This window comes from Podarcis pityusensis (genome assembly GCF_964106645.2).
Source record: "Podarcis pityusensis genome assembly, chromosome: 17".
NCBI classification, from domain to species: domain Eukaryota; kingdom Metazoa; phylum Chordata; class Lepidosauria; order Squamata; family Lacertidae; genus Podarcis; species Podarcis pityusensis.
In genome coordinates this window covers 6305535-6329385 of record NC_138042.1, presented here as the reverse complement: position 1 = coordinate 6329385, position 23851 = coordinate 6305535, and the positions used below count along the sequence as shown (strand labels likewise).

Here is a 23851-nt window from a genome sequence, read left to right as displayed (position 1 = left end):
GACTAGCTACCGGAAGAAGAAGAGCCAGCAGCCGCCTCCCGCGCGGACCGCGAAGGGTTAACCACTCCTCCCCGCCCCCCGGCCCGGCCCTACCTCATTGGCGCGCCCGACCAACGACTGCCCGGGAGGCGGGCCGAGTTCTTACTCAGACCAATGGGCTGCCGGCGTGCCGCCGCCGCCGCCGCTCTTTCCCAACCCTCGCTCTCGCTGATCTTAGCCTGAGGGCGGGAGAAGAGGACGGCTGGGTCCCAAGATGGCGGCGGCGGCGGCGGCGGTTGTGGCGGGGGTTTCCGCGGCGGCGGCGACCGACTCTGCCTCGTCGGCCCTGGCCAGCGCCCGCGAAGAGGAGCTCCCTCGCCTGGAGCCGGCCGAGGTGAGGAGCCGCCTGGAGAGGAGCGCCCGGCAGTTCCGCAACCGGCGCAAGGTGCTCGTCCGGGGGCTGCCCGCCGACGTCGCTAACCAGGTGAGCCTTTTCCCCGCCCCCCTGCCGCCTTTCTCAGTCACCTTCTCCTGCCTGCGGAGGAGCTCTGCTGAACCCTCAAGCCTGCGCGCGCGCGCGGCGAAGGGCGCTTCGCTCTCGAAAAGCGGCAGACTAATCTGCCTCTGGTTGAGGGTGGACCCTCAATTCCCAGCACCTGGCCCTACCTACTGCCTTTCAGAAGCGCTATCTGAAAAAGTTTCGAGATCCGGGTGAGGTAATTCGCTTTTCCTAGCGAAGCATCATCACTGCTTTTCTCACTTCAGTTCTCACCAAGTAAGAGCTGAAAAACAGACGAACGAAAAGCCCTTGGCGATTTTATCTGTTCCTGGCTGTATCATTTCCTACAGCAAGCGGTGGATCTTCTTCAGCCTTCAAGAAATCGATCTTTGCAAACAAAGCTAGTCTGCCAAGGAAAAGTTAGCACAGAACCTTCTCTCTGACATAGGGTTGTACGTGTAGGGAGTATGGGGGAATATTCAAACCCTTCACAAACTCACGCCCCAGGTGCAACCCAGGACAGATGCAAATGGGAGTCTGACATGTTGTTCAGCTATTTTAAGGGGTGTTCACACACACAGTGAACACATGAGAGACGATTGGATGACACCTTGTAGATGAGCCCCTGCCGACATGGCAACATATTTTCTGTTCACAGGTATAGTTGTACGCAAACAAGGCTCTTGTCTTTGTACATCTCTGTCTCACAGACACTGAATGTGCAGCCTCCAGGGGAGGAAGAGTTGGTGTCCAGGGTGTGTGTTTAGCAGGTATATAGCCACCTTGGCCCCTCACACATTCACTGAAGAAAGGGCATGTTCTGAACGTGCTGCTAGTGGGAAGAGATGTGTGTTCTGCAATACAGACACTCAGACACCATGGTTCACAAACAGATTTCAGACCGTGGATTTTGTATCTGACTTCCTGCCCACTTATACACCATGACTTTGTTAGCTTGGACACCATACCACAAACTATAGCTAAGCCATAACCATAATTCAGCATGATGTCTGAATTGAGCCAGACACGTCATCAATCTTTTCTGTTTCTATGGCTGTTGTAGAAGAATGCACATAATCCTATGGGGCTAGAGGCGACCTCTCAGTTGTGCATTGTTTTGTCCTCAGCTATGTATCATCAATATATTTCACTACACCTCTAGTTTGTACGTCATCTTTCTGTATTGTTGTACTCAAGGTGGCTTACAAGCTGAAGAAACAACAGAATATACAGCCAGGATTACATGTCTTATAATGATCTGATCCAATGAAAATAAGTCATAATAAAAAGAACAACTTTAAAATAAACAAGTTCTATCAAATAAAGTAATATTCAATAATCTGTTAGACAAAATATCATTCTCAAATTATCAGCAAATAATAATTAACCAAATTCACTCTCAACAACCAGTGAATCATTACTAAACTATCATAAAGTCAAGTCACCATACATAATAATAGCACAATACATTCCCATAACCTACGCATTGTGTTTTTAAATGCAGGAACCAGAAGTTAGGGTTGTAAACTGTGAATTTAAAAGGTGAAGAAGTGCCAGGGGCATTAGAAGGTGTGGTATTTCTATGCAGAGTCCAAATACATTCAAGATAGTCACAATAGCAGTCACTGGTGATAACCATTCATGTTGGTGAAAAAATGCTTATTATTATCTTGTTTACATTTGGACTTTCTAAAGAACTCTGACACATCTACTGCTGCTCTCTTGTATTGGATAGAATTTGGCCCTAATGCTCAATCTTTTTTCTTCTGTAACCCTTTCACCTGTCAAGTGAGTAACGTGATGTACCTGCTGAAGTGGCTTTTACTCTGAAACTTAAGCAGTAAGAAATACGTTGGCTTTTAAAGTGCCGGCGGGCTTCTTATGTTTTGCTGCGTACATTGCTAAAAAGAGATATTTGTTTTCTTGAGTTAGTTGGCATCCACTTAGTGAGGTTGATGAGCAGCAGTTTTAACACAGAAGGAAGATGACAAGTTATTCACACAACACACCATTATACATTGCTGAAAACCTTTCTCTATGAACTGTAAATTAAACTGACCATAGTTGTCTGCTTTTGAGGAAACAAATGAGCATGTTTTATTACAGAATAGTAGCACTCCAACAGAGTTGTTAAGGGAAATACAGTGGTAAGGAAGCAGTGTGCTAACATTTTGTCTTTGTGTGTTTACATATTTGCATCTCTTTCAAGATGTGTCACAGAACATGTGATGCAGTAACTTTGCTGAAACTAATCAAGTGTGGGTTGTCTGGTCATTGCCCACCTTGAGTTGGATAAATGGTGGACTAGAAATGTAATGAATCTATGGCGTCTATGCACATTCTCAGATTTAGTTCATAGAGACCTGAGGGGAGAGTGCTGAAGCCGGAAGAACTCTGATTTCAACCTTGAGCAGTTGAAAGACGGTTGGTTGAAATGCCGCCAATTAATTGCATGCAAGGTGGAGAGCTTAAAAGCTCCTTTTGTGCTAGATTTCCTGGCACAGAAAGAGCTTTTAAGCTCTCCACTTTGCTTATTGGTCTCTGTGAGGTCCTTGTGGGAACTCGCCAGCCTCGCTGGCGTCTCCCGGAGCTCTGTAAGCAAGGCAGAGAGTTTTGGCCCACTATAAGTGGGCCAAAACTCCTAAATGGATAGATACCATTTATTAGAGATACAGTGGTACCTTGGGTTAAGTACTTAATTCGTTTCGGAGGTCCGTTCTTAACCTGAAACTATTCTTAACCTGAAGCACCACTTTAGCTAATGGGGCCTCCAGCTGCTGCCGCACCGCCAGAGCACAATTTCTGTTCTCATCCTGAAGCAAAGTTCTTAACCCGAGGTACTATTTCTGGCTTAGCGGAGTCTGTAACCTGAAGCGTCTGTAACCCGAGGTACCACTGTACGTGTTTTATAAACAGGTTCTAAGATGCACCTCTGTATAAATGTCTCATTTTAAAAAAAATATTCTTGTGAGGATTACATTAGCATCCACATCCTGTAGTGGAGTGAATTGCCTGATCAGGAAGGGCAATTGTACTTTAGAAAGGACAGTGGAACTTCATAGGAAATCCTCATTGTGTACATTTTACATTATTACATAGAAACAGTTGAACAGCCCACCAGGTGAAGGTTTGACCCTGTGACCTGTCCTCATTGTTTGGGTGAGATCACTTGATTCCCAAGCACTATTGATTGCTGCCAAAGTATCAGAGGCAGGCTTCTAGAATTGCCTTTAATTGGAATGTCTGCCTTTTCAAGGGCGTCAGTAACACCCTCTCCCTAGAGTTTGGCTAGGTTTATGTCGGAAGAGTACACTGGAGTGTTTCAAGCTGCCTCTGAGAGGCACATTTCAAACCAGAGTCTTGCTTATCCATCTATGCACTCTTGGTCTCATGGTCAGAATGGTGGAGCTAGCTGGCTTGGCAGAGTTTGACCTTGAGCGAGGTTGACTCCTTTCTGTGAAAAGATCACACATGCCTCAAATGAGGTAACCTGTTCAGCTCGCCTGCTTGCCAGAAGTGAAAAGTATCTTGAGCAATAAGCGAAAGTGTTGCCTCAGGCAGCATAAAGCACATGCTAAATATTGGCTTGCTGCTGTTCAGGAAGACTGCAGTCTGGAAAGGAAGCTGATCTCCTGTGGTGCCAGCTGTTCTGGTTGATGATTTATGCTGATTATGCAATTCCCTCAGTAAATACAGAGCATAATGTCATCTTTAAGTGGAGGTATAGTGCCTTCTGGTTCTCTTTTATTAAAACATCTTTTTACTTGAAAAACATTTAATGCCATCAACACAAAATCATTTGGCAACTAATCCTTATAATGGTGAATGTAGGCCAGTTTTGTTTGTGAATTGTACCTTGAGACATTTATTACTAGATTTCTATGCCGCCCTTCATCAAAAGATCTCGGGGCCATTCACAAGATAAAAATACAAGATAAAAGCACAAATAAATAGTTAAAATGGAAACAAAAAAACAGTACCCCCCACATGCACATTTAAAAGGCTGTAGAATGTTGTTCAGCCAAAGGTCTGGTTGAAGAGGAACATTTTTGCCTGGAGCCTAAATATATATAATGAAGACGCCAGATTAACCTCCCTGTAAAGAGCATTCCACAAATGGGGAGCCACTGCAGAAAACTCCTCACTGCGAGAAGTGAAGTTATAGGGAACCAGGCACAGGGCCTTTTCAGTAGTAGCACCCACCCTGTGGAACACCCTCCCATCAGATGTCCAGGTGATAAACAACCCTTTAAGTTTTAGAAGACATTTGAAGGCAGCCCTGTGTAGGGAAGTTTTAAATGTTTGATGTCTTATTACGCTTTTATGTTTGTTGGAAGCTGCCCAGAGTGGCTAGGACAGCCCAGTCAGATGGGCAGATAATAATAATAATAATAATAATAATAATAATAATAATAATAACAATAATAATAATAATATAGCATATCCAAAACATATCCATTGAGCAGGTAAGTTTGTTCCTCGTTTATCTCAGAATGGATGATTTCAGAATAAATTACCGTATTTTTCGTTCTATAGGACGCACCGGCCCATAGGACGCACCTCGTTTTTTTTGGGGGGAAATGAATAAAAAAAATTATTTCCCCCCCCCCTGCCGCGGCTGCCGCCCCAAGCCTCGCGTGCTTCGGGCTGCAGGCTACCGCCCCAAGCCTCGCGCGCTCGGCGGGACCTCCTGCCGGGCGCGCAAGGCTTGCGGACACTCGCCCGAAGCACGGGGAGCCCTCCGGAGGGCTCCCCGTGCTTCGGGCGACAGGCTGCCGCCCCAAGCCTTGCGCGCTCGGCGGGACCTCCTGCCGGGCGCGCAAGGCTTGCAGACACTCGCCCGAAGCACGGGGAGCCCTCCGGAGGGCTCCCCGTGCTTCGGGCGACAGGCTGCAGCCCCAAGCCTCGCGCGCTCGGCGGGACCTCCTGCCGGGCGCGCAAGGCTTGCAGACACTCGCCCGAAGCACGGGGAGCCCTCCGGAGGGCTCCCCGTGCTTCGGGCGACAGGCTGCCGCCCAAAGCCTCGCGCGCTCGGCGGGACCTCCTGCCGGGCGCGCAAGGCTTGCAGACACTCGCCCGAAGCACGGGGAGCCCTCCGGAGGGCTCCCCGTGCTTCGGGCGACAGGCTGCCGCCCCAAGCCTCGCGCGCTCGGCGGGACCTCCTGCCGGGCGCTCAAGGCTTGCGGACACTCGCTGGGGCTGCAGGCTGCTGCCTGCAAGCCTTGTGAGCCCGCGGGAACTCCCACCGGGCTTGCAAGGCTTGCGGATAGCTTCCTGAAGCCTGGAGAGCGAGAGGGGTCGGTGCGCACCGATGCCTCTCGCTCTCCAGGCTTCAGCGAAAGCCTGCATTCGCTCCATAGGACGCACACACATTTCCCCTTCATTTTTGGAGGGGAAAAAGTGCGTCCTATGGAGCGAAAAATACGGTACAACATTTAAACATATTTTACTATTTCAGATACATCATGTGAAAAGGAAAAGAGCCTATGTCAACCAAACCTTATTATAAACTGGCAACAGGGATTGTCAGACCACACCACAGTAAAGTTATTCTTAATGTGACTTAACACAATCCTCAGCTTATTCAATAATTTTCTAATAATGTATCCCATATAAAACAGAGAGGGACTTCTGTTTTCCATCACATTCAGTTTTGAAGTTACAAGCACTTTAACAAAGAATTATTTTTTAAGAAGACTTCCCAAAACCGTATTTGATTATTATAGGGCTTTTATGGACTTAGGATCAAAATGTGTATCTGATTACTTTATTTGAGGGGTGGCCAGTAATATTACTGAGTTTGAACCCAGAAAGGGGACTTTTTAAGAGCAGAGCATATTTGCTATTTGACTTTGTCAGTTCACACACACACACACACACACACACACACAATGTTGCCAAACTTTTACTCTTCTGCTCAACAAGAGAGAGCTTTTCAAACCAGTTCTGTGAAAACCTGAATTGTGTGGCATGTTTAGTTGGACTTTGTCCAAGCCTGCAAGATAAATCTTCAGATAAAAAATCCAGAACCAGGAAATGCTCAAAGCATTGATTAGGCTTTGCTGGAGTTGCTGCCAGTACGTGGATGCAGCTTTTACTATAAAATGAAATACTCATTTCATGCTCTGCAGTTTAGCAGTGGGGTGTGACTGGCTTCAGGAATGAGGACTGGGTGTATTTTGCTGAAACTATCCTCTGGGCAGATTTTGGCCTCTGTGGACTGGAGTGGGGGAAGCGGCTGGGATTCCTTTTGATGAAAGAGGTAATGTTTCCCACTCTGGCTCAAACTGGATTTCTTCTGTTGACTTTACACAGGAAGTTCATGATCTGCTAAGTGACTACGAACTAAAGTACTGTTTTGTGGATAAATACAAGGGAACTGGTAAGTAAACTAGCATTACAGAATTCTCCTTTCTGTCATAGGGTGGGTTGACTCTGTTCAACTCTTGACAAATAAAAAATAATCTACTGAACCTAGCTGAATGGACATCCCCTTTCAATTAATCTCCATTGAATGCAGATTCATGGGTAACTAAAAGATTGGGTTGATGCACATAGTTTATGTGGGTGGAGGTCTTTTCTAATATTCTTCTTGCTTGCTCTCACTGCTGTGAACATGTTGTTTGTCTTGGTCTTACTGTCCTCTGCGTGTGATCATCCTTCAGTTTTGCACATTCAGCCATATGTGAGGTGGCTAGTGACTTCATTTGGAAAATTAGAAGCCCGGGAGCCCCATGAGGTCTTGTATGTGCCATATGGGGGTATCTGGTTTTTGTGCTGGAAATAACACCATTGGCTTTTTCTTTTCATTTCTGAATATCCATAACTCACTTTCCACAGGTTGGGCAAGGCTACACATATATTCTTCCTTGTTTAAACAGTAAGGTATTGTTGTGCATTAGAAATTGTTCATGAAAAGGAAAAGCTTCTGGCATGCATGCCTGAAGGTTGGTGGTTCTACTAGTGGGCCATTCATCCCATCAATCCTAACATCAATCAAGGAGTGCGGGTGGCACTGTGGTCTAAACCACTGAGCCTCTTGGGTTTGCTGACCAGAAGGTCGGCGGTTTGAATCCCCACAGCGGGGTGAGCTCCCATTGCTCTGTCCCAGCTTCTGCCAACCTAGCAGTTTGAAAGCACACCAGTGCAAGTAGATAAATAGGTACCACTGCGGTAGGAAGGTAAACAGTTTCCGTGCGCTCTGGCACTCGTAATGGTGTCCCGTTGTGCCAGAAGCCCAGAAAGCTGTTTGTGACAAACGCCGGCTCCCTCAGCCTGAAAAGCTAGATGAGCGCCGCACCCCATAGTCACCTTTGACTAGACTTAATCATCTCTTAATAAAATATTAATTTAAAATGGAGTAAAACTGGGATTTAGATGTATGTGTAAATACATTAACGAAAAAAGAGGGAAGAAAGCAAACTTAGCAAGGGATGAATATCAGCAAATTTAAGTCACTTGTATATTATTTGAACAGAGTAGTCACCAAGTTTATAAAAGGCACAAAATTTATTTAGGATGGGGAAACACCAAGAGTAACCACAGATGTGCTCTTAAACTGGATATGTAACTCACACCGTAAGCACGGTGATTGACTGTATACCCCTTGAAATCTATGCAGAGGTTTGTGGGCCTTGACTTGTGTGTTGCTATATAACGTCTTGTCAACAGCTTTTACATAACCTCGATCTCTTGCAGCTTTCGTCACGTTACTGAATGGGGAACAGGCAGAATCGGCCATTAAGCAATTCCATCTGAGCAAGCTGCGAGACAAAGAGATCACAGTGCAGTTACAACCTACAGATGCCTTGCTCTGCATTGCTAACCTGCCTCAGCTTTACACGCAGCAACAGTTTGAGGACCTGGTTCGGCCCTTTGGGAACCTGGAACGCTGCTTCTTGGTGTATAGTGAGAAGACGGGGCACTCCAAAGGCTATGGCTTTGTGGAGTACATGAAAAAGGATTCAGCAGCCCGAGCAAAATCTGACCTGCTGGGCAAACAGTTGGGAACACGGACTCTGTATGTTCACTGGACAGATGTTAACCAGTTGACCCTGGACCTCATTCATTCAAAGTGCTTATGCATAGATAAACTGCCACACAATTACAATGACCTAGAAGAACTGAGGCAGACCTTCTCTGCCATCTGCCCTCCAACATTCTGTCAGGTAAGCACCTTGGGCCACAGGGAAGAGGGCTGCCCTTCCTGCCCTTAGTGCAGCACTCAAAGCAGTTTCACACAACAGGCTTATTGCACTTATTTTAGAATCCATTTACCAGGATATTTCTGAAGCAACAAAAGATCAGGCTGCAACCCCTTCCAGTTTGCTTCTGTGAATAGCACAACAGTGTTGTGTCACAAATTTCTTCAATAATGAAATTTAGAAACTTACTGCTGGTCCTAAGTGCTTGGTCACTCACTGCCAGGGGATTAACATTTGGCATAATTTCCAGCTCAAAGAAATTGGTTTGCTTGAATCACACAACCTATCCCAAAAGCAATAAGTTTGTTTTTCTGTGTGCTCAACATAGAATACAGTGGTACCTCAGGTTACATACGCTTCAGGTTACAGACTCCACTAACCCAGAAATAGTACCTCGGGTTAAGAACTTTGCTTCAGGATGAGAACAGAAATCGTGTGGCAGCAACGGGAGGCCCCATTAGCTAAAGTGGTGCTTCAGGTTAAGAACAGTTTCAGGTTAAGAACGGACCTCCGGAACGAAATTTAAAGTTTATATATAGACTTATGGTAAAACTAATGAGTGATAGAAAAATGGTGGAATGATTTTTTATTTTTTATAGGCTTAACAGAAATGTTATAAGGAGTTAAGCACATATAAGTATTTTAGTTTTAATGGAAAATAAGGTTAAAAAATACATTATTTACAATATCACAGAAAATGGAGAAAGATGGAAAGGATTTGCTGAAACAATTAATAGAAGTGGAATACAAAAAGGGAGGTGTGAGGAGGTCGAGGAAACAAGGGAATGAAAGATAGAGTATGGAAAAGAGATGATGTATGTTTTTAAATTGTTTTTGTTTTGTTCTATTCAGGGTTAAGGTTAGGGAGTGGGGTTTGTTTAGCTTAGTTTAATGTGTTTAGTTTTGAGTTTAGGTTGTGTTTTGTATTGTTTATATTGTATTGTTTTTCCTTTTTCTTTTTCTCCTTTGTTTTTTCTTCTGTTTTTTTCTTTTTTTCTTTTTTCTCTATTTTTGTAATCTATAAAAGTAATAAATATTATTAAAAAAAAAAAAAAAGAACGGACCTCCGGAACGAATTAAGTACATAACCAGAGGTACCACTGTAATAGAAATGTAGAGTTGGAAGGGACCACAAGGATCATGTAGTCCATGTTGACTAGATTGCACTTCTGGCCAGGGTCAAGGAAATGTAAAGAACATAGAAGCCTAATTCTGTGGCCACAGATAGTCTCTATTCAATTCTATATAGTTTTGAAATACTGGCACCTGTCTCCTCCATATTTTTTGTGGTTTTCTATAAACGTGAGATGGGCTATATCCTTTTTGCCACCTGATAGCTGTAGCAACAGATGCAGCCACACTAGTAGACTGTTTGCCACACCAATTTAAGTAGTAGTATTAATCTGTTGGGTAGAAAATGTAAAAGACTCTGGCTCAGGCAGTTGCATATTTTAAAAGCTGCACAAGCCCCATCAGTGCAAATGGGATATAATTAGCCAAATTACCTGTTGTAACAGTCTGGTCATGCTAATAACAGGGCTATTGGCTATAACTTCACCTTCCTCTGCCCCCCAATTCCATATAACAAAATGTGAATTGCAACATAGTGCTTTCTTTGACTGCATTGTTGGTCTTTTTGAGGGGGAAAGTGCTTGTTGGTTACCAACCTTAAGGCAAAAGAGGAATGAGGTTGGCTGTTGTGATCGTGCTAATGAGACTCTCGTGGGGGGTTGCTGTAAGATTGTTCTGTCATTCACCCCTAGCCTAGCAATTCTCTTGTAGTAGCTTGGTTCTCTTGACAAAATGAGGTGATACATGTCCCAGTAAGCCAGAGATAACCATTGTGGTGCTTTCCATAAGTTGGACTACAGTTCTCATCATCCCTGACTACTTGCCATACTGGCTAGGGCTGATGGATGTTTGAATTCAACATCTGGAGGGTACACATTGACTACTTCTGTCCTAAGCGCAGGAGGATTTACTGATGCAGAATCTTGCTGGGATTCCCTTTGGTTGGCTCAAAGCGTATAAAGCAGCCATGTCCTCTTTCTTTTGTGCCGAGTCACCTTCTTACTGCCTTCTTTTCCTTTTGCATAGTTGGCATGTGGTCAGGATGGGCAGCTAAAGGGCTTTGCAGTCCTCGAGTACGAGTCAGCTGAGATAGCAGAGATGGTCCAAGAGGCCACCAATGGCTTGCCACTTGCTGGAAACCACATCAGAGTGTCCTTCTGTGCTCCAGGCCCTCCTGGGAGAAGTATGCTAGCTGCTCTGATAGCAGCACAGGCAACAGTAAGGTTCAATTCACAATAATTACTGTATGGTTTTATGTTGTGAGCTGCACTGAGATTTTCTTCATAGCAAGTGGTATAAATATGTTAAATGATGCCTCTTCCTGTGGGTAGTTTGAAATCATCTCCTTGCCAATAGTGTACCACCTTTTGTTCCTTTATCCACCTTTCTCCTCGTGCCTGTATCTTTTTAAGAGGTTTATACTTTGGCCCAGAGCTGGGTGTTGCATCTCCAGGGACTGACACAATGCCTCCATTGTTTTGGTTTTGGACAGACTTCTGCTCATCAACAAGGCTTCCTCCTGTAGCCATTATCTGTTCTATATGGGCATCCACTGTATTGTGCGGATGGTTTGATACTGATAGACTCATTAAGTAAAAAGGAGAGCAACTTAATTACATTTCAGCTCACCTCATTACAAGGGTACATGTTTGAATCAAAACAAAATACAGCTCACAGAAGCCCAAAGGTCCCCCTCCAATGGCCCAATGTGGCAGGCTGTCTGTCTTAAGTGTTCTGTGTTGTAAACTGTTAGTTATTTTGTGATCTGAAACCTTAACTGTACACTCGGATGCTCCCTTCCTGCATGGTTAGAGTCATAATCATGAAAAGGTTCTTCTATCAGTTAGTGAGTCCTGGTGCCTCTTGATTTTTTTTTTGTTTTGTTTTTTTGCTGCTGTTGCTTTTACAGGCACTTAACCGTGGAAAAGGGCTTCTTCCCGAGCCCAATCTTCTTCAGATTCTGAACAGCTTAGGGAATCCTACGTCAGTCCAGCTCTTATTCAACCCTCTCCTTCATGGAGCCATTGGAGGAAAGCAAGGCAAGTATGCGTAAGTGGCCCTCAAATAGGATGTCTCTGAAAGCACCTTTGGTATTGAGCTATGTGATCTTGGGGTTTCCTCCCACTGTGAGCCCATTGAGTATGTTAGATCTCAGCCCTATGTTAGATCTCCTCAGCCCTAGTGGCATCTGCTAATGGCCAGATGTGTTGTCACTGACTTGATTGGAGCTGCAATCAGACAGGGATTGTTTGTATTCACGATACAGATATGACAGTTGTTGTTTTTATCTTGGGCTGTAGAAGAGCAGGTTCAAAAAGATGGGAAGCTTTCCTCAGATCAGAAAGAGCTTGAATTCTTACCAAATATTTGTGTTGGATACAGAATGGATAAGATGGCACTTACAGATGTAGTATATGCTTTAGAGTTCTTCATGAGGCAACCAAAATGGTGTTCATTCTTACTCATAGTTTATCTAATGTGAGGGTTTGTGCCTAACAAACTAGTGCTGTCAAGTAAGAAAAAAAAAAAACCTAACTTGGACTCATTCATCAAAAGCAAAAGTGAATAAGGTATTCTGATAACTTTAAAAGATGAAGGGTTTCACGGTTTGGGCTGTTCTTTTTGGTTCAGTTTGCATTACTGCAGTATTTTGAGAGGTTGCTAAGGGATTCCCCACCCCATTACATTGGAGAGTTTTTAAAACTTTCCTTTTCTTTTTCAGGAATCCTAGGAGCCCCTCCATCAGTGCACCTGCTAAGCAACCCTGCCCTGTCCACAGCTCTGCTTCAGCTAGCGCTTCAAAATCAAACACAAGCACAACAGGTAACTGCCATTCAGTGTTGCAGGTAAAATAACGTTGATGTTAATCTTTGCCCTATCCATGGATGGGCTGGTGTTCCAGATTGCGAGAAGATAAAGAACAATCTCCTTGTCTCTCTCTCCCCCCCCCCGCTCCTAAAAAACCCCCTCTATATACAGATACATATCTCTGCAGGGGCAGCGACTGCTTTGGAAACAAGTACCTTGGGGTTATACCTGGGGATCATTCTCTTCCACTACTCACCAGCAGCCTAACTCACTTTAGCCTCACACTCAAAAGAATCTAGTTGCATCTATTCTTTAATTCTTCACTGGAACTTCTCTGTGTACTGTTGCAATGCTATGCCGAATGGCAGGGAGAATTTTATCAGCTGTGGTTTCATCTGGTTCCTACAGGGCAAAATCTAGTCTGCTTGATCTCCTGGTAATAGAAATGTCCTTGGGGTGGCTTGCAAACAGCAGGAGTTTGATGCAGGCTCTTACTTTCCAACTTCCTTCTCTGTTTTTTCTTGTTTGTTTTAATTCTTTTGGCTTTTAGTAACCCTGTCTCTGGTCTCTATTTGCTTTCTGCTCCAGAAGGCATTTCTTGGAAACTTGCTCTTAGTCCAAAACCAGGTCTGGACACAACTCCTGCAGAACAAGGAAAACCAGGCCATATTCCATGTGAGTGGTAGGCCAGACCTGTGTGTGAAAATCACGCTGCTTGTGTGTGGGTGTTTATTGTGTGTACGCTGCATGAAGGTGCACTGCAGGGACCATCCTCCAGCTTTAATCATATTCTAGTCTCACTGGGGAGGATGTGTTGTGCAAGACATCCTCCTAGATCTAGGACTTCACCCTGTTTAAGCCTTAAACCCCATAGTTTCAGGGGGGCTGGCTTGCGGTAGCATTTAGCATGACTAGTAGAAGGCTTTCTGATAAAGAGAGGGTTCTTGGTTGATGAGGAGCATTCTTGTCAGTATGCAAGTCCTCTTCACTGCCTCTTCGCTTCCTTAAGGCTGAATGGGAGCACATTTATTCCAGTGAGTGATGTGGGCCTATGCACCATCAATTGAGCTGTACCGTTGTGGAGCAAAATTAATTGTGCATGATGGAGCAGTTCTGTACATGGTGGTCTGAAGTTTTCCAAATATCTAGCATTATTTGACAAGGAGCAGTGGAGTAGAGGGCAAAGAGGTAGAGCTGTTTTCCACATCTGCATCTCCTTCTGGAAGTATACCCAAATGGATTGACATAGGCCCTCTGAATTTGGATGGGGTAAACCTCTTCCTGATGCCTCCTTGTTGAAAACCATTGCTTATCAGACTTCAGACTTTTGTTCTCAACAAGTTGGGTTTCAGAGCATAGCTCTCTAGGCTTCTATTCTGCTTTGCTGCCTCCAACCATTGATGGAAGAATCTGCCACAAACAACTATTAGAACTTGCCATGGTTGGGGTGGAGTTGCATCGGAATTAAATAGCCTTGAATGTTGTGGTTTTGCCTGCTGTTAATGTTGTCCCTGTTGCAGTTGAACAGCAAAATCCATCCCAACTATCACTGTACAGGATCTTTCAAATAATAGTAACTTGTATACTCAGAACCGTGATGCAAGGAAGTTAGCAGCCAGGACTTTCTGTACTGGATTCTCTGAGGGTTGCTTTGAAATGGAAATACAGCTGTAGAAGAACAGTTGGAGAATGGGAAAAGGCCATGAGTGTGATGGAATTTAAGCTAACTGTGCTGTAGAATCCTGTTTGTGTTGCATTTGGGCCACTTGCAACAGCTAAACTCAAGTCTTCACCGCAAAGTCCTGTGAAGTCCATCTGAAAGACATTGGTGCACCTCTCTCCTATCTATAAAGCGCCATCTTTCTCAGGAGCTTTCTATGTTCTGTATCTGAACATAGCTTGCCAGGAGTGTCCGGTGGTACTCAGTTACCTGGGCACTGGTTTAGCAAAATGATCTGCCCGGCGTCTGTAAGCTGCATTCAGGTGATCTGCAGCATGTATGCATTAAACAGTAATACTGGTTTTCAATTGTATTCTTACTGCTTCTTTAGATTCTTATATTGTACTTTATTGTGTTGCAGTCTGAATTTAATAGAATGCAAAATGTTAGAAATAAAAGAAACACTAAAAAATTAATTTTAAAACCATACATCACCTAGCACAGCACAATTGCTGCAACAGGCAGAAAAATCATTAAGTGGTCCATCAGCAATTTTCAAGTGGTCCGTTGGGGGGGGGGGGAAGCTTGGGAACCACTGCTCCTGCTCTAGAGACATGAGTGATGTGGCTGTATGTAGTTGATCCCTTTTTCCTTAACCATTTGGATCAGTATGCCTTTGCCATTGCCTTGCTTGAGATTAGTGGCTTGTAGTGGGTTATTGGCTTGAGTGTGTTGGATTTTTATCACACACAGTCTTGTTTCCTGTCTTAATTGTGGGAACATATTGATTTGTTTGTAGAAACCAGGAATCTTGGGAGAGTCTCCGCTGGGTTCCTTGCAGCATGCTTTGGGAATGCAAAACACACCAACTTCTCAGACAGGAAATCAGTTACTGAGTGAGATGTCCTCAGGTAAGTGCTTTGTGGTATAGGGTCATAACAACATCCTCTGCAGAATTTAATTTTTGAGTGATGGTTTCTACTAGAAGCTAGGGAAATTATGTTCTATAAAGTCAATACCTAGGCAGTGAAAGTATGGAAAAACTTATGGATCAAGGAAACTCCTGATTCTTTCAGAAACTGACTGACCACATAATATAGCTTATCTGTTCTTATTTTTCTCATTTAACTTACTTTATAGATTTTTACTTTTAGTAAAAGGTGACGATTTATACAATCTGAAGAGAAACCACCTTAATAACTGTTAACATACACAATTGTTATACTTTGTATTTTGGGTCTATGGACTGCAATAAAGCTGTGTGTGAATTTTACCTTGCTGATCCAAGGCCAGAATTCTTTCATCATAACAGAAGGGAGAGTATTTACTTGGGTTGCTGTATAGCAGACTGTCCTTTGAATAGGAGAAGGCTTTCGGATGTAGTGAGAAGGCAAAATATTTTTTGTTTGTTTGAAATCTTAGCATAATTGGTGCTGCACCTCACAGCAACTTCATCTCATCAAGATCTACTCATACAGCAACTACAGTAACTCTGTTGTTATTTTTGCGAGCAGCAGCAGTTCCTTCTTCAGCTATGTTCTGCTTGTTCTGGCCCACGAGAAATCTTTCTGTGCATTTTATTTTTACTTCTCTTCACTTCAGAGTAGCTCCTGCAGCCCCGTGTGGAAATTAGGTAGGTGGCGCCACTCCTCACAGAAGTTGTGTAGAGGAAGATTGGCGGAGCAAAGAACTCTGCTAACAGATCCAACAAGTATATCCTCAGGCCTGCAGTTGTTGAGGAAGGGAGAGGTTGCAGGCTAGTTGCACAGCAAGTTGTTCAGCAAGTCCTCATTCGGAGCAGGATAGCATGGAAGGGAGCAAATTAACTCCTTCCATGCAGTGAGTCCCGTAGTGTTTAATGAAGGGGTGTTTTGAGTCTTCGCTCCACATGAAGCCACCGACCTGGGGAACATAGAAGAAGAGTAGGGTTTGCTACCTTTCTTGCATTCTCTGAAGGAGTCTCCCCACCCATGTCTTTGTTGAAGGTGGTAGCAAACTTTCACCCCACCCATTGTGCTCTTGCCCCCATTGGAGCTTTTCATTGCTCTTGTGGAAAGGACTCAGACCAGCAGGTTATGTATAAATCCCTAGCAGGTTGGGTAGCCCCATTTTACTCCCTTACTCACTGGCAAAAGTCCAGCAAATGACTTTCTACTCTTTAAGGTATTTTAACCACCATGAATTAAAGAAGTGGTTAGTTGACAACATTTGAACAGTAAATTGACTGTCCCAGCCTGATGATTTGGGTTCCAAAACTACTTTATTTTAGGAAGTGGCTCTCACCTGGGTGCATGTCCTCTCCTTAGGTGGCTCCCTACCTTCTGATATGGCTCCAGGACCTGTGAAGTCTCCAATCTTGCCTTCAGGAAACCTGCCTTTGCCATCCTTTCTGGGACCATTGGGAATGGAGAGGGAGAACTCTGGGATAGGACCCCACCTGACCCCACCTGGGCTGCAAGGCCTCACCACTTCTATCCTGGGGTCTGTGATCAGTGGGCTTCAGAAGCCAAAGCAGACAGAAAATGGGCCTCCATCATCTGGGGTAAGTGTGAGGCTATCAATGAACTTTTGTGAGGAATCCGGTACCTTGTGAAGGTTTATGTTTGTGAAAATCTGAGTATATGTTATGTGGTGCTTTCCTGTCCTTCATCATTGTAGTTCAGAAACATGTGAGGGTCTTGACTGAAGTGCTTTTATACTGCATGACAGCTTCAGTTGTGCTTTTCCTTCCTGTCCCTTTTCCCTTGCAGCTCTCCTCCTGCTTTTGAATTCTTCAGTTCTCATGCCCGCATTGAAACCCTGGGATGAAACTGTTGCAACTGGATAGAAACGTAACCAGTTCCTAGATTTCTAGATATTATTATCACTAAATTTATTACCTGCCCTTCAGCAGCAGGTCCCAGGGCAGGCTAATTTTAAACAACTATTTAAAATTCAGAATTGAAAACAGTTAAAGCAAATTACAGTCACAGGAATAGGGTGTGCCCTGAAAACACCTATCTTGGATAGCGTAAAGGTAAAGGGACCCCTGACCATTAGGTCCAGTCGTGACCGACTCTGGGGTTGCGGCGCTCATCTCGCTTTATTGGCCGAGGGAGCCGGCGTACAGCTTCTGGGTCATGTGGCCAGCATGACTAAGCTGCTTCTGGCAAACCAGAGCAGTGCACAGAAATGCCGTTTACCTTCCCGCTGGAGCAGTACCTATTTATCTACTTGCACTTTGACGTGCTTTCGAACTGCTAGGTTGGCAGGAGCAGGGACCGAGCAACGGGAGCTCACCCCGTCACGGGGATTCGAACCGCCCACCTTCTGATTGGCAAGTCCTAGGCTCTGTGGTTTAACCCATAGTGCCACCCGCGTCCCTTTCTTGGATAGCATAGGCCAGGGTAAAAAACATTTCTAAAACCTGTATAGTGAAGAAGCCAGATGCACATCTGTGGTGAGGATATTCCTCATCTTCAGAGCTGCCGCAGAGAAGGCACTCCCCCTGGGCCACACACACCAAACTTCTGAGGGAGGTATATCCCTCAGGAGGTGGAACTACCAAGAGGAGCCCCTTATAGCATAACTGACTCCAGGGGTTTCCAAAATTGGGCTGCAAGTGATCAGCTGGAAGATGTTCAGCATAGTGTAGGCACTGTGTTTAGCCTGTCCACACTTCTGTAATCAGTATGTCAAAAGCATGTATATCCTCTTGGACATTTTATTAGAAGAAAAACTGCCAAGTGTTTGTTGCTGAGAATCTCTTTAAAACCAATAGATTACTTCACCAAGCGCCAACATTGGACTTAACTTTTAACTTTTTATTTTTTAATAGAGGATGCATCCACCTTTTCTTCAAAAAATAAAACTGTTTAACTTTTTTATCACACAATGTGTGATTCGCCTTTGTTAGGGGCACCAGCTGGAAACCTCTAGAAAATGGTGCTCACTGTTGCCTCTCTTACAGGTCTCTCTGCTAGGAGAGCCACCCAAAGACTTCAAGATTCCACTCAATCCTTACTTAAATCTGCAAAGTCTTCTCCCTACGAACAAGCCTGGAGGTAAGGTGGCCACATCTTAAGTGGTATTTGGCTAAAGTGGATCTGTTGAAATTAATGGGCCAAATTTAGACATGTTAATTTCAGTGGGTCTACACTGAATAAAAGTTATCTGAATGCCACCCCTTATTTGGCACAAGGGGAAATAAAAGTACAAAACTGTGCCCTCTAGTACTTGCTAGAAAATCTAATTTCTGGTGTGTTTTGAGCTGTCTTATGGAGGCAGGATGGGTAATACCAGGGCAGAGGCATGGCAGTTTTTAGTGCTCTTTCTGCCTGCAGCTATAGGCCTTGCATGATTAGACAATGAGGGTGTTTCCTGCAGCCCTGAGGTGAGTCTAGAGGGGGACAAAGCCTTTCCTATTCCTGGTTCTTCTACCGTGCTGCCTGCATGCTGTTAGTCAGCTCTTTTGTCTTTGTAGGTGGGGCCAACAAAGCATTCAGCTTGAAGACTGGTGTACTGGGCAATGTTTCAAATCCCAGAATTCCACAGGCCTCCCTATCTGATGCTGTGTTGCCTTCTTCTGGGCTGACAGGAGACGGCTGTGCTTTTGACTACCAGCCAGTGAGTACTTGAAGATCCATTATGGCCATGGCTTCTGAATATAAACAGCAAGTTTAAAGCGCTGGAGTTGCTTTCATTTATCTTAATGCCCTTTAGGCTCTGCTTCTTCATTCTGTATTATTATTCTGTGTGGCAGCATCTGCTAAAAACATTCTTGTTTAGACAAGCCTGCCCAGATGCTTAGGGTGTAATTTTAATCTCTTTTAGTACTTTACCTTTTGTATGTTTTAGGGTTGTAATTTTTTATTGAGTTTATTGCCTTATCTTTTTGTAAAGTGCTTTGAGGTTATTTTGCAATCAAGTGATGTATGAATTTTATGAAATAAATGTTATGTTCCTGTAGGCACAGATTTCTAGTCCTTACTGGTGACCATATCAGTTCAAATGACATAGAAGCATAAAATCAGAGTTGGAAGGGACCCTGAGGATCCACACTCTAACCAACTCAGCTATGAAAAGTTTGGGGCATCACTATATCCAGTTTACACAACTCAGGATTAAAGAGTTCCTGCCTTTTCTCTTTTCTATCAAAAGGACTTGGGAACGCGAATGTATCCGCAGGCCAGAGAGACAGGGCCCCAGCTAGGTGGATTTGCACACAACAAGCAGAAGGTAAAACATCCATTGTTTTAAATGCCTCTACCTAGCTTGGCTGGGGTAGATCCAGAGGCAGCCAACATGGTGTCCTTGCTGAACTGCAGTTCCCATAATTGCTGGCCGTTGGCCATGCTGGTGTGAATTGATGGGAGTTGGGAGTCCAGCAGCATCTGGAGGGCACCGTTTTGGCTACCCCTGGGCTAGTCCCAAGGCAGCTGCCTCTGTCATATTTATATTCCTAAATACAGTGTTGTATTTGATATGGTGGCACTAAAAAATGTCGGCTACTGGCCTCATCCCCTGAAAGGCAGTAGGTTTAGAATGCTGCAATGCCATAACTATGAGATTTGTCGTTATGAAGTGTTGTGATTTGCGCTAGTTTAATGTGCATGGAAGATGGCCTGGTAAGGAAGACCCACAAACTTGGCGGTTAAGAGCAAGCCGTACTTGAAACGGTCGCTAACTGTGTAGCAGAATGCACAAGGAGGGCACAGAGCTGTGGAAGGTTGTGGGCGGGAAACGGACTCTTTCTTCTAGCCATCCTGCAGTGCTGAACTGGTGACAAGTGCCTGCTGCCATCCTCCTTTCTCTCCCTCTCCAAGGCAAGTTGTCACTTAGAAGCGCTGCATAGGCTGGTGGGAGGGGCTCAGTCATTTTTAGTTGTTGCTGTCCTACAGTGTGGAGAGGGGTGTGAGAAGCTCTGCGTACAAGGAGCCGGTGTGAATCTTGTTCCCCTTTTCCAGGTGTCATCACCTGGGTTTGAACGGAACAGCCTTGGAGCCCCTCTGCCTCCATTCTATTCCGGATCCCCAAGCTCCTATTTCACCAGCGGCCTTCAGGCTGGGCTCAGACAGAGCCACCTAAACAAAGTAAGATTTCCCATAATGATGGTTGTGCTTTGTGTTAGGAAGCAAATTTGGATAGTTTTGGATGCTACACTGGCACACAAACAGCTCCAGTCACTTGCTGCTGTGGTCTCATTTTTGTTTTGTTATTTGTTAAATTTGTATACCTCTCTTCACCCCAAGATCACAGGGCAGTTCACAACATAAAAATACAAAATGCGAACACAAAATACATAAAAAGCAAAACAAAGACAAACTCATTCATTGGCTGTCTGAAAGCATCCCCCCATGCTTTTCATTTGAGTTTGTGGCCACTGGTTTTCCCTATGATAACAGCTTTTGCACACAGCTGAAGATAGAAATGGCCAAACCTCAGTAGAATATGATCAAGGGAGATTGCAAACACTTTCAGATATAACCCACAAAGTGCATGAGTTGCAGATCTTGTAAAAGAAAAGGTGAACATGGAATTGCTTTGATTATTATAGTGGGAATAGAGAATCTATTTTGTTGTTGGATTCTAGCTCCCATCAGCCCCAGCCATCACGGCTGCTGGTCAGGGATCGCAAGAATTGTAGTCCCAACAATACCTGGAGGGCAAGAGCCTGGAACAAGAAGGAAAATATTAGTATAATTATCCAAGACTGGAAACATTGGCTGGGATCCAAATAACAAGAGAACTAGTTTATGTGCCTATACTGTGCTCTGGGCTTGCTTTGCCAACAGCAGACCCCATGATACATTGTAAACCTTTTGGAAACTGATGATACTTTTTAAAAAGCATTCTGATCTTGCATTGATCTGTTTAAAGTGCAAGATCCTGATGGACATGCCTTGGCAAGCGTAGTGATCTGTTCTTGTATTACTAGCAGTCTCAAAACCTGCAACTGCAGACCCTTCTGTAGATTGACCCCAAGATATAAATTAGTCTAATTTCATGCTGTTATTTTGCACAGGGGGTTTCTGGCTTCATTTGTTAGCGTGAAATTCTTGGATGCTTTTCTTCAGGAACTTCAAAGAAAAAGTATTTGGAAGGAAATCTCACAGGACAGCCAGAGAGGTTGGGGGGCAGGTTTACAGCCATTCTAAGCAAACAAGCCAGCTCACTCAGGCCACTTGTGAGACCTAGCTTTTCCTCCATATCCCTGAAGGACTGACATCTTGCCTTTATCAGTGTAGTGTTTTTCATAGTATCACGCTGGGTAGTGGAGGGGGGTGTCAGCCTCGCAGTCAGAAATGATGTTAGTTCTACTCTTGCCTTTTCTTCCAGGCAGTTGGGATGCCACCTGTGAGTGCAGCAGATGGCATCATGGGACTAGGACCAACAAGTCACTCACACAGCACCTACTCAAAGGTGGGTTGGTACCGCTTTGACCTTTGAAACCTTTAGCTCCTCCATGTCTTGTCATTTCCCTAATTCTGCCTCTCTTCCCCCTCATTGCTTTTGCAGACTCCGGTTGGTGGCCAGAAACGGGCCTTTTCCCACCTGCTCCCATCCCCAGAACCCAGCCCAGAAGGGAGCTATGTGGGTCAGCATTCTCAAGGCCTGGGAGGGCACTACGCAGACTCCTATATGAAGCGAAAGAGGATATTTTAATCAGTTTCCTATAGAAGCACTCACTTTTCTCCTTCCCCAAATATGTAAATTTTTGTAAAAATGTTTTTAATGTTTTGCTTAGACTTGGTTTTAAGACTCTGTGCAGAGGACTTGGCTTCTGAGCATGGGATCCAGTGCAAGCACATCCTGGGCTTTGAAGATGAACCCTTGGTGCTTTTTGCAGCAAATTCCCCTTTTCCCTAAGTGAGGCTATTTCGACAATCAGGAGAATCACCACCAAACTGCAGACAGCTCCCTACTGCCTCTCAGTCAGCTGGACCAAAATGAAACTGGATGCCTTTTCCCTACTTGGGCTCCTTCCTGTTCTGTGCTCTTATTGCAGTATATTCTACTTGCATGGTCCTGTTGAGCAAGGGCCTTGTCTTCTAGAGATACGAGTGTCTTGCCTTAACACTTTTTCCAGCGAAGGAATGTACTTGCATTCTGTAGGTGCCTCTGGATTGCTGCAGTGTGATAGAGCAAACTACTAAAGAGGAAGAAGATGGCAACAGAGAACTCTTGCGTCACGTTGGAAAACACGGTCCTGGTCAGTTGCAGCCTGTCACCTTCACTATGCTCCTGCGGCCCCCAGGTAGAGACATGACTCTGCCTCCCCTGCAATCTGACTTTGCTTTTATTTTTTTAAACATTAAGTCTGTGTACTTATTTTGGTTATGATTAATTTGTAAATTACCTTTTTTTAAAAAAAATCCATGCTTTTAGTTACTTCCTTTAAAAATACATAGTTTAGAAGTGTGTGATCTTGGTAAACTCTATGAACTTGATTTACTTGTTTTAAATTCTCTCCCTCCTTGGGTTGTTGCTGTTTTTTCATTGGTTTAGACCAATTCCCTCTTGGGTGCAAAGGTTTTTTGAGTGAGTGTGGTTTTGTCTTAATGCTGATCCTGCAGTCTGATAACACTTAAGCCAGGCTCCTGTGGCTGGGTCTGCCTTTGGGTGTTGTTCCCTGGGGTGACTTAGAATTTTGCTTAGTGTTTTTCCATCTTGGTGGCAACAGGAGTCCTCCATTTGGCTTTTTGAGAGGACCCAGCTTTGAAGCTACACCTGCACTTTTTGCAGAGCTACGATTTTTGAGTGGGTTCCACTGAACTGGCATTTTCAAGCTCCAGTCTGAACTTAATGGGCTGTGAATGATCCTCTTCCCCTTACACTGGGCTGAGGGTGAAAAGATGGAAAGCACAACCCTATTCTACCAGGACATTTTCTGAACAATGTCCAGGTTTAGCTTGGTACAGAGATAAATAAATGGCCCTATAAGTTGCTTAACCATCTTAGGTTCACAGTAGTTCCATATTACCCATTCTCAGTGTGTGGAGTTTGCTTTGAGACAGAGAAGGGGTCTGTGGCCTTTTTCCTGGGGGATTTGTAGTTTAGCCTATATACATTTTCTGTTTTATAAACATGCTATGATGATTCTACTGTAGATACTGCTTGGTTAGCTGTATATGTCGTGGGATTTGAAATCCATTGGCAGCTGGATACCAACTTTCCAAAGTAAAGTTATATTTATATCAAACCTTGTCTCACTTTTTCATTCTTTGTGCATGGAGCTTTAAGAATAATGAGCAGTGGAAGCAGATGTTTTTGAGCAAGTAATACTACTTGCTGGCTTAAATAGAAGATGGAGAGGTGAGTGTGTGTTTGGAACTGGCACTAAATTGTAGGCTGTGTTCAAAGACGAGTCACATCCATTGTTGTTCTTCCTTTTGCCTCTGGCATTGCCTGCCACAAGAATGCAACACCTGGAAAGTTGTCCAGAAGAAAATATGACCCTCTGGCTGAGAAAGGTTTACTCCCCCCCCCCAAACTTGTAACTACAAAACAGGTTGAATTATTATTCAAATAGTACCACATTAAAGTGCAAAGGTGCTAGACTACAGGTAAAGTATCTGTTTCAACAAAGGCTCCTCTAAATGAATACTACAACTTCTAATTTCTTTGGGAAAAGTTGGATTAAGTTTGAAT

At 44.2% G+C, this 23851-nt stretch overlaps 1 protein-coding gene across 3 annotated transcripts; it reads left to right on the top strand.

Moving 5' to 3' along the window:
* The first annotated feature begins 238 nt into the window (after positions 1-238).
* RAVER1 (ribonucleoprotein, PTB binding 1) lies at positions 239-23402 on the top strand. 3 transcript variants are annotated; one of them, XM_080988116.1, is made up of 15 exons: positions 239-463; positions 6794-6860; positions 8177-8646; positions 10780-10971; positions 11663-11792; positions 12476-12576; positions 13153-13236; positions 15021-15132; positions 16528-16763; positions 18171-18264; positions 18684-18826; positions 19361-19438; positions 20167-20292; positions 21539-21622; positions 21719-23402. In XM_080988116.1, exons 1-15 carry the CDS (start codon positions 254-256, stop codon positions 21863-21865), a joined length of 2274 nt encoding a protein of 757 aa, XP_080844242.1. In that variant the 5' UTR covers positions 239-253; the 3' UTR covers positions 21866-23402. The 3 variants fall into 3 exon arrangements, with proteins under 3 accessions (XP_080844242.1, XP_080844241.1, XP_080844243.1); XM_080988115.1 differs by having other exon boundaries at positions 13150-13236; XM_080988117.1 differs by lacking the exon at positions 13153-13236.
* The last annotated feature ends 449 nt before the right edge of the window (positions 23403-23851 follow it).

Coding starts and splice junctions, on each gene's coding strand:
- RAVER1 (XM_080988115.1), top strand. CDS start 254: ATGGCGGCGGCGGCGGCGGCGGTTGTGGCGGGGGTTTCCGCGGCGGCG. Junction 10,972..11,662: donor TGATAGCAGCACAGGCAACA/GTAAGGTTCAAT, acceptor TTGCTTTTACAG/GCACTTAACCGTGGAAAAGG. Junction 18,265..18,683: donor CCCTACGAACAAGCCTGGAG/GTAAGGTGGCCA, acceptor TTGTCTTTGTAG/GTGGGGCCAACAAAGCATTC.